At 45.4% G+C, this 15,096-nt stretch overlaps 1 protein-coding gene across 3 annotated transcripts in view; it reads right to left on the bottom strand.

Annotated features, from left to right (window-relative positions):
• The window catches only part of NSUN7 (NOP2/Sun RNA methyltransferase family member 7), a 54,702-nt gene that overhangs the window by 3,475 nt on the left and 36,131 nt on the right, over nucleotides 1-15,096 (bottom strand). For 2 of the 3 annotated variants that reach the window (XR_003766121.2, XM_029083442.2), the window contains exons 7-10: nucleotides 13,073-13,216; nucleotides 8,957-9,058; nucleotides 6,097-6,214; nucleotides 1,918-2,041 (exon numbers count right to left, since the gene is read on the bottom strand). Coding sequence is in view for 2 of the 3 variants with exons in the window: in XM_029083442.2 (XP_028939275.2) it covers nucleotides 1,918-2,041; nucleotides 6,097-6,214; nucleotides 8,957-9,058; nucleotides 13,073-13,216 (488 nt within the window). In the remaining variant the exon portion in view is untranslated. The remainder of the gene's footprint in view (nucleotides 1-1,917; nucleotides 2,042-6,096; nucleotides 6,215-8,956; nucleotides 9,059-13,072; nucleotides 13,217-15,096) is intronic. The other variant, XM_029083443.2, reaches the window with a different exon arrangement.

Genomic DNA, 15,096 nt, shown 5'->3' with positions numbered 1-15,096 from the left:
TCTCCCTTAGCTTCCAAAGGCTCAATCTTCTCCCTCAGCCAAAAACTCGGCTTCTGGCAGGGCCAACAGGCAACTGCACCTCACTCCTGGCTCTATTTTTATCCCTTCTGTGTTGGAGGTCAAGCCATGTGGGCTTCCTTCCTTGTGGGGGGTAAGAATATCTGTGGGAATGCACAAGTTACAGGCACACACATGCTCCTATCCCCCCAGCCCCACTCAGGGCTCACGGTAATCCCCATTTTACAGATGAGGTAACTGAGGCACAGACAAGTTAAGTGACTTGCCCCAAGTCACACAGCAGGCAAGTGGCAGAGCCATGCTTAGAACCCAGGTCCTCTGACTCCCAGGCCCGTGCTCTTTCTACTAGGTCTTGCTGCTCCTCAAAATCAAATGCCCTCCAGGAGGAGGAAACAACACAGAGGGCGCCTAGGGAACGGGACCGGCAAGCAGCTAAGTTTACCGGCTTCTGGGACACAGGGTTGATGGAGGGGGGGCATTCCCAGGTGAGAAGCCCTCCCACTTGATTTTAGAAAAAAGAGACCCTTTCTCCTCTGGGTCCTTCTTTGTCTGTCTGTCCCAGTGTAAGTACCACAAAGCAATCCTATCTACTCTGCCCACTTGATTCTACCAAAAACTATGAACTGCTAAATCAGTAGCCTACTGTGTTGAGCCGGAGCGACTCCGTTTCGTCATCTGCAAAAATGCTGTATGTGTTACAAAATATATTCACTCTTGCTCAGCGCAGCCATTTCTCTAGTGACTGTTCTTTGACCCCATGAACAACAACATTAAAGGAGGAATTGGAGGAGGAACTGAATTGTCTTGCTTTAGGGCAGAAGAAAGACCGCCAGGTGTGTACACTAGATAAGCTATCTTGCAAAAGGGGGGAGGCCCCCCCCAGGCGGAAGAGTAGCTGTCCCTCTGGCTTTACCCTGAGACAGCAGGCAAACAAAGGGCAGAACAGGACCCACCGCAACCCCCTGAAACAACCATAAGTGGATAAAAGGGGAGAAGTACCGGACGACGGCAAGGTCACCGTAAGCTAAGAACCGGGCCTTGGTGGTGGGAAAAGAACACCTAAGATTTTCACCAAGATGCCGTGCTGCAGGCAACTGGACTCCTCAAACCCCTCTGACTTGGGACCATCTTAGGCGAACTTTCGGAAGACAGTGGACGGGTGTGAATGCGGTGGTGTGTGTGCTTGGGGGGGTGGTGTTTTTACCCCTTTAATTAGATTAAGAACTGAATCAAGCTTTCCTCTGTCTCACTTTGAACTTGTCACTGAGTTCCTGATACAAACTAGGCCTAGCTCCATGGTGGAGGTCGGAGTGGGAGGGGAATCTTCAGAGACGGACTCATACTTGAGTGCCTGACAGTAGTAGGAGGGCAAGCCCTCAGGGACGGACCCATAGCCCTGGTGCCTGATAATGGTGGGGAAGTGAATCCCCCGAGACAGGCTCTCCTAGATTGAGCCCCTGGATCCCCAGAGATGGGCTCATGACACTTAAAAATGACTGATCTTTGGATCTTTGGTCATTAAAGAGCAAGCACAGCTGGGCAAGCATTGTAAAAGAAGATGGCACTGCACTAGAGGAGTCTGATACAGTCCTGCTGCCTTCTCAGACACCCCGGAAGGAGTCTCTATGCCGGCCACAGCGTCAGGTGACCGACTCGACTAGGTCCCTTGGATGTAACCCCAATGTCTATCTCCTCCACTGCCCCGGAGGGCACTGCAGATGCAGGGATCCATGGAAGGCCTTATCTACCCACCCCCTGTGATCTACCTCCTCAAAGAGATGTTTAAAAGGATGGTGACTCCCGACCAAGCCCTCTACAAAAGCTAACACTGCAATATTTGAAATGTGTTATTTAGCTAGACAGTTTTTCTAACAAATACAGTATATTTTTTAAACTTACCTCTCTGGTTAAAACAGCTAGGAAGCAGCCATTGGTAATATCTGATGGTTCCATTTTGAAAAATTTACTAACTGATGACTGTATTTCTGATACAGAGCACAGAGGAAGAACAGGAGGGCTAAGTCTGCAGAGAAAACGAGCGAACAAGTCTGTGGGGCTGTACAATTCCGAACTGAGACTAGAAGGCAAGCCACTAGCATTACGATCAATTCCTCTGTCCAAATTAATGATCCTGAAGTCTCGGGACCTACGCTCAACTGTCATGGAGCTCCTTCATTAACAACACTGGACTTCATCACCTTTGCTTCTCTCCATCATCATCATCATTTCACTCTCATCACAACCACTTAAGTTGCGTCACCACCACAATGATAGACTAGCAACTTTGGATTGAGTAACTCCTTCACAGAGTGCACTGCAGCAGACACTAAGTTTAGATTTCAAATATCCCCACTCTCTTCCCCTTAGAAAGTGCTCTGATTTTGGTTTGACTTTCTTGGATCCCTCTTGGTTCTTCTCCCACCTCTCTGACCACTCCTCCTCTATTTATTTTTTCTAAATCCTCTTTCATGCCTCATCTTCTAACTGAGGGTGTCCCACAAGGCTCTGTGCTGGACCCCTTGCTCTTCTTCTTCACTTACCTCTCTTGGGGAATTCATCCCCTGGCATGGCTTCAGCCTTGCAGGTAACTTACAGCTCTACCTCTCTTGTCCTGAGCTTGTCCTCTCGTCTCCCCAGCTATTGAATCCCAAATCTCCCCTTCCATCCGACATCTCCTCTTGGGTGCCCACTAGCACCTCAAACTCAACTTGCCCAAACCTGAGTTTTCGTCTTCCCTCCTTAATTCATCCCAGCTACCAATCCCCAGCAGGCCCTGTGGACCAGCCACATGGACTTAATCTTCTGCGGCCGAATGCACCTTGGGACTCCCTCCCCATCGGACGGCCGTGAAACTCCTCCAGGTGCCGACCATCACAGACTGCAGCTCTCTGAGCCCTCTGTATCCCTTTCTACTGGACTACACACTACTGGCCCTGGGTTCCCGCACCAACTCTCCTCCGTGTCACTAAGAAACATCCATCCCGACCTGCCTTCTATCACCCTGGTGAGAAAGAGAAAACCAGCAGCAGGCACTGGGGCGGCGGTTGGGATTGTGGACTGAGTCACAAGGAGCCTGAATTTCTGCTCCTCTAGCCACGGTGCCTTACCGATCTTTGTTTTTATCTTCATGTTTTCTTAGTATTTTGTTTCCTCTCTCCTTTTGGGTCTGTTGCCAGTCCCCCCAAACCCTGTTTTCTTTTAGATTATGAATCTGTGTCTACTTCACATCTTTATATTCCTTCCCAGTGCTTAGTACAGTGGTTTGTACACAGTAAGTGCTCAATAAATTCAATTACTACTAGTGCTAACTTCCTCATCTCTGTTGACGGCAGCCTAACGACTCTGTTAGCCCAGCCTGCAAACTTGAAAACATCCTCCACTGCTATCATTCTGTTCAAACATCCAATCTACTGATAAAACGGGCTGACTTTTTCCACAAAATCATCTCACAGATTTGCCTCTTCCCTTCCATCCACAAAGCCTCCGTGAGTGATGGTTGTATCTAACCATTCACCACTGAATAGTAAAAAATAGCAGAATTCATTGATGGTGTAAGTTTTGAATGACCGTTTGTACAGGGCTTCCCATGTACAGACTGGCATATGACCTTGGTTTTCCTCAGGCAGCCCTAGTTGGGTTAAAGCACTGCTCTGTCTCTGTAAAGTGGCAAAATTGGCTGTATTTCTTGTGCATACCCTCCCAGCGCAGTCATCAGCATTCTCAGGTTTCCGGATGCTTGTTTAAATGATTTTCAAAAATGTTCAGAACCTGTTGAGTAGGAAGAGCCCTAGGGCTGATCAGAAAACCATTCTTCCATCAACTTCCAGGTGGCACAGAATCCATCAAACAGAAAAGGGCAGTCGAGATACCTTCGATCCTGACGCTACCAGTCATTTGGTACTGGGGTAGCCTTATGATCTTGGTGAACTTTTCAGGGCAGTCAAATATTTTAGTAGTTGCCGGAGTCCAAGTATATTCTTAGTGGTTCAGTAAGGTCTTCGGTTTCAAAATAGCGATTTTGGGCTCTCTCCACCTCTCCTATCACTTTCATGGAGCAAAGAGCATGTCTGCTTTGCTGCGTCTTAGTCAGAAACCTCACCACAATTTGCAGTGGACATGGTTAATGATGTCCTTCAGTGCCTATCCTAAAGGACTCTGGCTAGGATCCGGCTTACGGCCAAGAGGAGTAAGTTAACCAGGGAGCTTCCTCAGCTAACCCTCTCACCATTTTTCGTGAAAATGGTGATGCTATGGATATCTCTGCAGCTCCACTGGATTTCATATTTTGAAGAAAAAACTTTTGTAAGCGAGCAAAAGTCACTCTCCTTGATACAGATAACCTGCTGGAACAATCCCTGGTCCCGATTCTTTTCCATTTGTCATAATTGTGCTTAGAGGTAGTGATAATATTTATTAAGGTCTAGTCTATTTTGTGCAAAGCACCACTTTTCTCAAGTCATAATGTCCCAGTTAGTCTCCAAACCTAAACTACCTTCCTGGGAAACACAAGATGATGCCCTCAACCCCACCCTCCCTACTGAACACAAGTCACTCATTTCTCTATCCCTTCATACCGCTAACCCATAACCCTGAATCACTTCCATCATCCACTTCCTTGGCTCCTGGGCATGAGATACAGAGTGCTGCTGGTGGAAATCCAGATATCAGGCAACCTTTTCCATCTCAAATTCATGCTCGACTGCTTTACCTCTGCCGTCTCCTCCACCTGGCAACAGTATTTCTTTTTCCATACTGACTCTACAGACTTCCTTATGGGCAAATTATGTGTCTACTCTGCAAACAGTAAGCATTCAATAAATATGACTGATTAACTAATCGTCTGACTCCTTTGTCCTCACCAGTTGTTTCAAGTGTTTAACTCCTTCCTCAAGCCCCCTGTCCCCCTCCCTCACTAATCTCATGCCCTTATTGACCTAGGCACATACTTTATTGATTAAGTTGTAACCATCAGGCTTGATTTCCCTAACATCTCCTCTGATACTCTCAAGTCTCTTTCCTGGACACTGTCCTTTCCTGCTTCTCCTCCTATCTTTCTGGCTGCTCATTCCAGTCCCTTTCACGGGCTCTTCCTCTGCCTCCCACCCCCAACCGTGGAAGTCCTTCAAGGCTCAGTTCTTTGTCCTCTTTAATTCTCCATCTACCCCCACTCTCTTGGAGAACTCATTCTCTCCCAAGACTTCAACTACCACTCCTTGCAGATGATTCCTAAATCTACCTCACAAGTCCCAACCTCTCTCCATCTCTGCAGTCTCGCATTTCCTCCTGCCTTCAGAGCATCTCTACCTGGATGTCCCTCTGACAAATGAAACTCAATATGTCCAACACAGAATTCCTCATCTTCCCACCCAAACCTTGTCCTCCCCATGACTTTTCCATTACTGTAGATAGCACCACCATCCTGTCTCATGAGCCTGTAACTTTGGCATTATCTTTGACTCATCTCTCTCATTCAACCCACATATTCAATAGGTCACCAAATCCTGTCACTTCTACCTTAACAACATCATTAAAATCTGCCCTTTGGATGCTCTACAGCTGTAGATTCCTTTCTAGATTTAGAAAGCAACATAGCACTAGACTGGGAATCAGGACAGCTGGGTTCTAATTCTGGGTGTATGACCTTGGACATGTCCCTTAACTTCTCTATGCCTCATTTTCCTCATCTGTAAAATGGCGGCAACTGTGATTGTATGCCTCATGTGGGACAAGGATTCTTTCAGATTTATTTGTATCTACAGTAAACAATAGAAAGTGCTTAATAAATATTAAAATAAATATTTAATAAATATTAAAGGTCTCATATGGCCATTACTTCACTGCCCCTTTCTGACATCCATGCAGTTCTGCAAGAGAGAGAGAGGAGTGAGATGGAGGCAAGGGGAGTGATTTTCAGACACAATACCGTAATAATTATTTTCTCTCATACTCAAGAGTACAGATAAGAAAAGACAAAAGACATGGGAAAAGGCCTAGGGTTGAATTTCCAAACAATAAAATCTGATTTTCTTACCTCATAAAAATAATTTTAAAGGTGGATCGAAATAAAAGTTTTCTTACCTATAAGGTTGTATTTTACTCCCCTCTGCTCTGAATTCCAGTGCTTTTTTAATGACCACTTCATTTTCTTCTGGATAAACTGAACATGTGCAGTAGACAATTGCTTGTGCTTTGTTAACTGTATAAATTCAGTAAATTAAAAAAATTAAAGTTAATATACTTTTACAAATTATAATTCTGCATATATTCAATTTCTACAGCGGTATGGAAAATATTTGAAAATTAACCTATAATAGATCCTATACTCCTCTCATTCCCATTCCTTACCTTTAATTACAAAGCTATTGAGGATCCACCCTCCCCGTAGGTTTCCCTCAACCTGTTAGTGAGGAAACATTTTGCCAAACAGCTTCTAATTACCTTTAACAGTGAGGAAGAGGGAGGGAGGGTTTGATTAAATAGAATTCACAGGTAACTGAAAGCCACATTTTAGCCCCTAAATCCTGGCCAAAAGAACTTCAGGAGTCACTTTAGGAGCCCCTAGATCCTGGTCAGCCCCCACTGGCTCCTAAAGACCTCCAGCTCTTCTAAAGCAGGTCTGGAGATGATCTTTCTCACTGCTCCCCACTTTCTGCACTCATCGCTGCCATCACCCTTTGAAGCCCAGGCGTCTCCTCGAAGGTGAAAGGGGTCATCAGGGACTAGCCTTGCACACACTTCTTAAGACTAAGGAAACTCATGCGGAGAAACGCTCCCTCCCCTACCCGTGGCTCTCTGAGTCTACATTTCTCCCCATTACCCAGAGCTTCTCCTCCAGTCCCTCCCACAGGCAGACACCAAGATATGATGTCTCAATACTGTATAATGGTTTCTTAATTTGGTAACAATGAAAACAATTCTGGTTCAAAGCTGTTATTCCCTAAATCTAATGCTTTTCCCCCCAGGACCCTCTGTAGTTCCCTATAGGGGTCCTGCAGCTCACATTCCTCTAGCCCTTTCCCCTCTTCTCTGGGGGCAGCCTAGGTTCCAGAGTATCTCACCTTCTCCGAGTCATTCAGAAGCAGGTTCTCACAGTCTTATTTCTTTCCTCAGGGACAGGGGCCTAGCTCTTCTGGATCTTGAGCTTTTTCCCTCACCTAGGATCCTCTCTGATCCCTTCCTATGTCTCGCTCTCCCAGACATATTGCTTGCCAGGACCTTGCCTCCAAGATGGTCGAGGTTCTCCTCCTCCAACTACCTGACCACCCTACTTCATTCCTTCATTCATTCAATTGTATTTATTGAGCACTTACTATGTGCAGGGCACTGTACTAAGCACTTGGAATGTACAATTTGGCAACAGATAGAGACAATCTCTGCCCAACAACGGGCTCACAGTCTAAACAGGGGAGACAAACAACAGAACAAAACAAGTAGTCAGGCGTCAATACCATCAAGATAAACAGAATCATAGATATATGCATATCATTAATAAAATAAAGTAATAAATAATATATACAAATAGGCATATGGGCTGCGGGGAGGGGAAGGGGGAAGAGCAGAGGGAAGGAGTAGGGGCGACGGGGAGGGGAGAAGAGGAGGAGGGGCAGAGGGAAAGGGGGGGCTCAGTCTGGGAAGGCCTCCTGGAAGAGGTGAGCTCTCAGTAGGGCTTTGAAGAGGGGAAGAGAGTTAGTTTGGTGGATGTGAGGAGGGAGGGCATTCCAGGTCAGAGGTAGGACGTGGGCCAGGAGTCAACGGCTGGGACAGGTGGGAACAAGGCACAGTGAGGAGGTTGGCAGCAGAGGAGTGGAGTGTGCAGGCTGGGCTTGAGAAGGAGAGAAGGGAGGTGGGGTAGGAGGGGGCAAGGTGATGGAGAACTTTGAAGCCAAGAGTGAGGAGCTTTTGCTTCATGCGAAGCTTGACAGGCAACCACTGGAGGTTTTTGAGGATGGGAGTGACATGCCTAGAACGTTTCTGTAGCTGGACTCCATAAAGTCCAGAATGGAGTTGGAGGTGAGGAAGCAGAGGCCACCACTCAATCAATCAATCAATGCAATTTATTAAGCACTTAATCTGTGCAGAGCACTGTACTAAGTGTTTGGGGGAGTCCAGTATAAGAGTTGGTAGACACATTCCCTGTCCCACATGGAACTCATAGGCTAAGTAGGAGTTAGTGTGCCAAGGGACAATTATCAAGATGATGCACATAGAATATAGACTGGAGGGGAGAGAACCAGCATTGACATGATGATGGAGGCCTTCAGAGAAATAAAACTCACCCACTAAATATTCCTATCTTTTCCCCTCTTCCCTCGCCCTCTACCTCTTTTCTCAGTGGCTTTCCTCTATCCCTCTTCCCTGCAACTCAAACTCGCTCCCTCCATCACATTTTCCAAATTCCCCAGTTCCCCACACTCCTCAATTTTGATCTTCGTTTCAGCTTTAATCTTAAAAACTGCTGTTGATGCAGGCACCACCGTCGCTGCTCTCCCAGCCTTCCTTCTCTTCCGACTCGTAGCCCTGCCTCCCCAACTTGGCTCAAGCTACGGGGTCCTGGCTAACTGAAAATAATAATAATGATAGTAGTAATAATGGTGATCATAATAAATAATTGTGGGATTTATCCAACACTTGCTATGTGTCACACGCTGTATTAAGTAAGCACTGGGGAAGAAAAAAAATCAGCAGATTAATCACTGTTCCTGTCTCACGCACATAAGGTTCAGAGGGAGGGAGAACAAGTATTTTAAGCACATTTCATAGAAATAGAGACGTGAAGCGATTTTCTCAAGGTCGCATAACAGGCAAGTGGAAGGCCCAGGATTAGAACCCAGGTCCCCTTACTCCCAAGTCTAGTAGGGTATAGCAAAGCAGTAGAGCCCTCAGATTCAAAACCGCTGAGCATCCCTTTTCAGGAAGATTTGAGTTAAAATCAACTCACATTGCATGGCATGTTTCAGCTGATCAAGTTGCTCCTGGACAAGCACATGGAGTTTCTCCTCTGCTATAGACCCCTGAGAGAGTTCTCTGAGCAAAACAGAATCTACATGAGAAAAAGAATAAAAACATTTTGGAATATTACTTAGTTTTTGTTTTGTTAGCATCAGCTGAGGTTAATTATCTATTTCTGTCAGTGGAAATTCCAAAAGTATATTTGTTAGTGAAGGTTAATAATAATAATAATGTTGGTATTTGTTAAGCGCTTACTATGTGCAGAGCACTGTTCTAAGCGCTGGGGTAGACACAGGGGAATCAGGTTGCCCCACGTGGGGCTCACAGTCTTAATCCCCATTTTACAGATGAGGTAACTGAGGCCCAGAGAAGTTAAGTGACTTGCCCACAGTCACACAGCTGACAAGTGGCAGAGCTTGGATTCGAACTCATGACTCCTGACTCCAAAGCCCGGGCTCTTTTCCACTGAGCCACGCTGCTTCTCAGGTTGAATTCGTTAAATTGAAGTCATCCCTCCCCATAAGGAATAGTGCTGTATAGTTCACTATTAATTGGATTACTATCAACAGCTATTTTCCCTTTCCCCTTTCCTGCTGTTTACGTTCACGTACTGTTGAATTAGCCATACTTAAAAATTCATGAAAATTTAGCTTCTTTGGGTTGTTTTAACTAAATAAAAAAATAGCCAAAATAAATTACCAACACTACCTTCCACCTCCCAAAGAAGGGAAGCTCATCATGAGTGCCCCAGAGGCCTAAACAGTGGCATCCCTTGTCTGGTCTTACGCCGTCGAGTCATCTCCAACCTATAGCGACTCCGTGGACACCTCTCCCAGAATACCACACTTTCATCTGCAATCATTCTGGTTGTGTACCCAAAGAGTTTTCTGGGTAAAAGGTGGCTTGCCGTCGCCTTCTTCCACGCAGTAAACTCAAATCTCCACCCTCAACTCTCTCCCGTGCCGCCGCTGCCCAGCACGGTTGAGTTTTGACGTGTAGTAGATTGCCTTCCACTTGCTAGCCACTGCCCAAGCTAGGAATGGAACAGGTAGGCCTCTGCTTGACTCTGCCTCCCACAGCTGAGACTGGTGGAGTACTGGAAACTCTCCAAGTGCCATCCTGATAGGGGGAATGGCACCTCACAGATCGGGAACGGCAATCCATGGTTCTTGAACCATACCTGGCTCTTTTTGATAGCAGATATGGTTCTTGAGCACAGGCCCTAATGGACTCGGCACTGTGAGAGTGGTGCCATTAGCTACCCCCTCAAAACCTTTGGGGCAGGAAATAGCTGGTCTACCCTGCTTCTCTGAGCCAGAAAGGGGCCGAAGGGAACGATTTTGGTAGCTTCGCTTCATGCTCTCTGTCCCCACACTGGGGATCAGTGAGGTTCCCATTATCCTCACCAGATGGAAGGGTGATCTAGCGCTTCATGCCAACCTCCCATGAGGGCAATTCATCCTCTTCCACCACCACAACAAACTGCCCACCACGAGCGCTGCCTCGTCTGCCTGCTGGCATTATAAGCAAGCCACAGTAGTGACAAGGTGAGCCAGCCAAGGTGAACAGCGCCAGGGACTGCTTATTCCCATGGGCAGGAGTGTGGAGGGCAGGAGAAGCCCAGAGCTGGACGCCGTGCCCACTATTTCTTTGAAGGATAGGAAGGTTTGGCCCCACAACTGCATCGAGTTGACAGTGTAGCAGGAGGAGGGGATAAAATTAGAGGCACAAGCAAAAGGGGTGACTTCAGAAAGCAGTCAGGAGATCTCCTCTTGAGAAAAAGGTGGGAAACAAAAGAAAGATGAGGACGCTAGCTTGTTAGGTGGCTCTCAATATTTCACACCTCTAACACCAAAGCAACTCACTGTACCTTGATCTCATCTATCTCGCCACCGATCCCTTACCCACATCCTGCCTCTGGCCTGGAATTTCCTCCCACTTTATATTAAAGCCTTACTAAAAGCACATCTCCTCCAAGAGGCCTTCCCCGACTGAGCCTTCATCTCTCCTACTCCCTCTCCTTTCAGAGTGGTCCTTACATTTGGATCTGTACCCTGGGCTTCTACTGCAGCCTGCACTCTGCTCCTCTGGCACCAGCTTAGACACTGCACCCTAATCTCCCCTATCTTGCCCACGACCCCTTTCCCACGTCCTCTCCCTAACCTGGAACTCCCTCTTCATATCTGACAGTATCTGGAGTTTGACACTCTTCTGGGGTCCCTCACGGTCACTTCCCACCTCCGCGGGCAAGTGTAAGAGGAAGTGTTTGAGAATACGACTTGGACTCGAAACTCATCTCCCATCTCTGGCCTCAGCTACCTCCATCCCATTTCCCCCAGGCCTAGGCATAAAAATAAAGACTAGGCCCATTAGACCTGGCAGTGTCATTAGGTTCATCCGAAACTGTTCCTTAAAATGGTCGCGATCCATTTGGAACCAATGGACCACGTTGGCTCCTCTGGCAGCATCTTTGAGGAGCCTTATGCTAAGTCAGCCTCTCTAAGGCTCTGGATTCAAGAACGGACAGAAATATTTAAGTTCAAGCCCCAATCCTAAAAGGCACCTGGACCTTCCACTGAACATGTATCTTTACCATTCCCCCTCAGGCAGTCTCTGCTGCTCAGTCTCCTCCACAGTGTACATCTGTAGCATGACTCTTTCTTGTCCTTTCCCCAGAGTTCAGCCTCTTCCTACTCCTGTCTGAGCTGAGCTTCTGCCTCCTAGACCTCCAACATTTGGAACTCAGTTCCTGCTCCATCAAGAGCCGGGCCTGAGAGGATTAGGACCCTTCTGAAACCTGGGCTGGCTTCCCTTAATATGCGGAGGGTGTAACTGATCAGTTTTCCTCTGGCATAAATCAACAAGCTCAGCTCTCTGCCTCGTACTGATAACCCACGTTGCTTCTGGCGGAGTTACCGGCTTGCCCATCCTCTCTAACCAGTGCTTTCCTTATTCTATGGCTCAGCCAATCAATGAGCCAGTCAACTGTATTTACTGAGTGCTTACTGTGTGCAGAGCACTTTAATAAGTGCTAGGGAGGGCACAATATAACAATATAACAGGCACATTCCCTTCCCACAAAAGCTTACAGTCTAGAAGGGGAGACAGACATTAATATAAATTACACACAAAAAAAAAACCCTTAAAAGCTACCTCTTTTGCCCAATAACTTCAAAACCAAATGTTATAGCTGTGCAAACAAAAAAGGAAAAAAAAATCCTCATTTCTTTCTAAAATATTTCACTTCACTTCACTCCACTTGCAAAATTCATTGATTTGATCAACCTTGCCTACTTGATGACACTGTTCTCTGGTGACACCCAGGGGTGCATAGTATTTTTGTGTGTTTTTATTATCAAATGCCATTCTTTTCAATTCATAGCAATTGTAAGGTTTTATTTTCTCCAGAACGTCCTATCTTCTGCCATAATCCGTCACTTGGCTAACGGTTCTTCCGTTATCACTGTTATGGTTTCCATCCATCTAGCTACCGGTCTGACTCTTCCACATTTTTCCTCGACTTTTCCTAGCATTGGTGTCTCTCCAGAGAATTAGCCCTCCTTAGGATGTGTCTAAACTATGCTTATCTAAGTCGAGTCACTTGGCCTTCTAAAGACCACACTGGCTTAATTTGCTCCAAAACAACAGCACAACAGCCAATCCAATGGATTAATCAATCAGTAGTATCTGTTGAATGCTTACTGCGTGCACGGCACTGTACTAAACTCTTGGGAAAGTACTATACAACAATTCACATCCTCCAGCTTCTACAGTATTTAGTCTGGGGGAGGACTTGAGAGCAGGTAGGAGGGGCTGCCAAATCAAGTAGTCTTAGGTCCTTCCTGCCCTAGACGACTGAATCGTACAACTAAAAAAGCAGCTGTTCAAAAAAAAAATCGGAAACAAAGGTAAAGCGCTGTTTTGCTTTGCTTTGGATGTGGTCTTACTTTCACAACAATCTGCCCAACTGAAGCTGATGGGTTGCTGTTTATATGTTTTTTCATGTATAGGTGAATTAATGTGTTGGTACAGAACTGAGCAGGGTTTTATTGCTAATTTTGATTGCAGTCATTCAGAAACAAATATTAAAATAATATTAAAGTACCTTCGTGTTCACTTAAAATGAATTCTACCGGATTACTAACACCCAATCCTGAACAACGAGGAAGGAGAAGGATCACTTTAACTTTCTGTAGCCTCTGATCCTTTGGCTCCAGGGCAATAAAGTTTTCATGCAGCAGCTCAATGTCTGATTAAAGAGAAACAAAAAGATAATTACAAAAATTATGTAAATTGTTTTGTATTAGAAGTCTGAACTAAATGCACGTCCATCCCCACCCCAAAGGACTCATTTTAACTTCTTGAAAATAATGAAATAAATCTATTGCCCCATCTGTATTTTCCTTGGGTTTTCTTGGAGTTATGAGCAAGCTTAAAGGGAACATTCATATTCTGCAGTCAGGCAGTGTGCACATATTATCGAAAAGCCAACATGGTTCCCTCTTCACTAAATGATCATGCAAAGCTCAATGGAAAGAGATCAGGTGAATGCCTTCTGAATCAGTAATGTTCAATAAAAGAGTAAATAAAATTAGGCATATCTAAAACATGATCATGTTGACTGGTTTCCATTTAATAATCTCTGAACAGTAAAACAATTTCCTGAAAATAAAGAGAAAAATTAGGAATTGGTGAGGTTTCAGTATTCATCACAAATACTGTAAGTACTACTTGGAAGAGACCTAATTTCCCAAAGCATAAAATGGCATTAAAGGAACTAAGGAAAAAAATGAGAAACTCCCATTTCTCTGCTGAAAGGCTAAAACCAAAGAAATACACATATTTTCCTGCATTAATGGTCATACTCTTTCCACAAAAACAAAATAGGAAAAGGATTTAACTTTTCCATCCCTAATTCAAAGTCATGATCTCTCCCTGTATTCCACCTGCAACTTGTCAGCATGAATGAATAGGCAGCCATCAAAATATATCATGCCTAAGACAAAATCAACTTCCTCTGCTTATAACCAGATATCAGGGAATTTAGCAGTTCAAGAGAGACTGAAATTAAGATTTAATTTGATAAAGAAATTTAGATTTGGGACATTAGTAATAAAAATCCCAAGAGAAACGTATTTCCTTCTCTGCACTGCATTCATAGATTGCTTAAGACCAAGATCATGATTTTCTTCGGTGACTTGGTCGGTATAATGTGGGGACTCAAATATTAATCAGAAAGTAGTAAATTAGTTCAAATAAAACCCCCTGGTACTGCAAAGCAATTTGACAGACGAGATTCTACGAGGGTAAACCTTCATCTATTATCTTCTCCTCAAATCCCCTGCTCCCTCACCTTCTCCATCTCTTGCCCCTAATGACCTGGTCCCCTACTTTATTGCGAAAATTGAAACCATCAGGAAAGATCTCCCTACAATCGCCCCTGATCCTCTCCAGTCCCTCCTTCCTCCTGCCACTTCTTCAACTCTCCCATCTTTCCCAGGAGTATCTCAAGAGATCTCCTTCCTTCTCTCAAAATCCATCCTCTCCACCTGCACATCTGACCCCATCCTTTCGTACCTTTTCAAAGAACTTGCCCCCTCCTTTCTTCCTTCCCTGACTGCCACCTGTCTCCTGTTCGCTCTCCAAAGGCTTTTTCCGTACTGCTTTCAAACACGCTGATGACTCCCCTGCCCTAAAAAACCCCTACCTTAACCAAAATGCCTCCCTCCTGTTATTACCCCATCTTCATCCTACCAACCCTCCCCAAACTCCTTGAGTGAGTTGTCTACACCTGCTAATTCCAGTTCCTTTCCTCCAATCTGGCTTCCGTCCTCTTCACTCCACAGAAACTGCCCTCCCAAAGGACACAAATGATCTCCTTCTTGCAAAATCCAATAGCCTCTACTCCACCTTAATCCTCTTCAACCGCTCAGTTGCCTTTGACACTATCAACCACTCCCTTCCCCTGGAAGTGTTATCCAACTTTGGCTTCACTGATGCTGTCCTCTCCTGGTTCTCCTCCTATCTCTCTGGCCACTCGGTCTCAGTCTCTTTCATGGGCTCATTCATTCATTCATTGGTATTTTTATTTATTTAGGCAGAGCACTGTACTAAGCACTTGGAAAAGTA

Source organism: Ornithorhynchus anatinus, chromosome 18 (genome assembly GCF_004115215.2).
Source record: "Ornithorhynchus anatinus isolate Pmale09 chromosome 18, mOrnAna1.pri.v4, whole genome shotgun sequence".
NCBI lineage: Eukaryota > Metazoa > Chordata > Mammalia > Monotremata > Ornithorhynchidae > Ornithorhynchus > Ornithorhynchus anatinus.
Note: the sequence above shows the minus strand (reverse complement) of the source record. Positions and strands in the feature narration are given on the sequence as shown.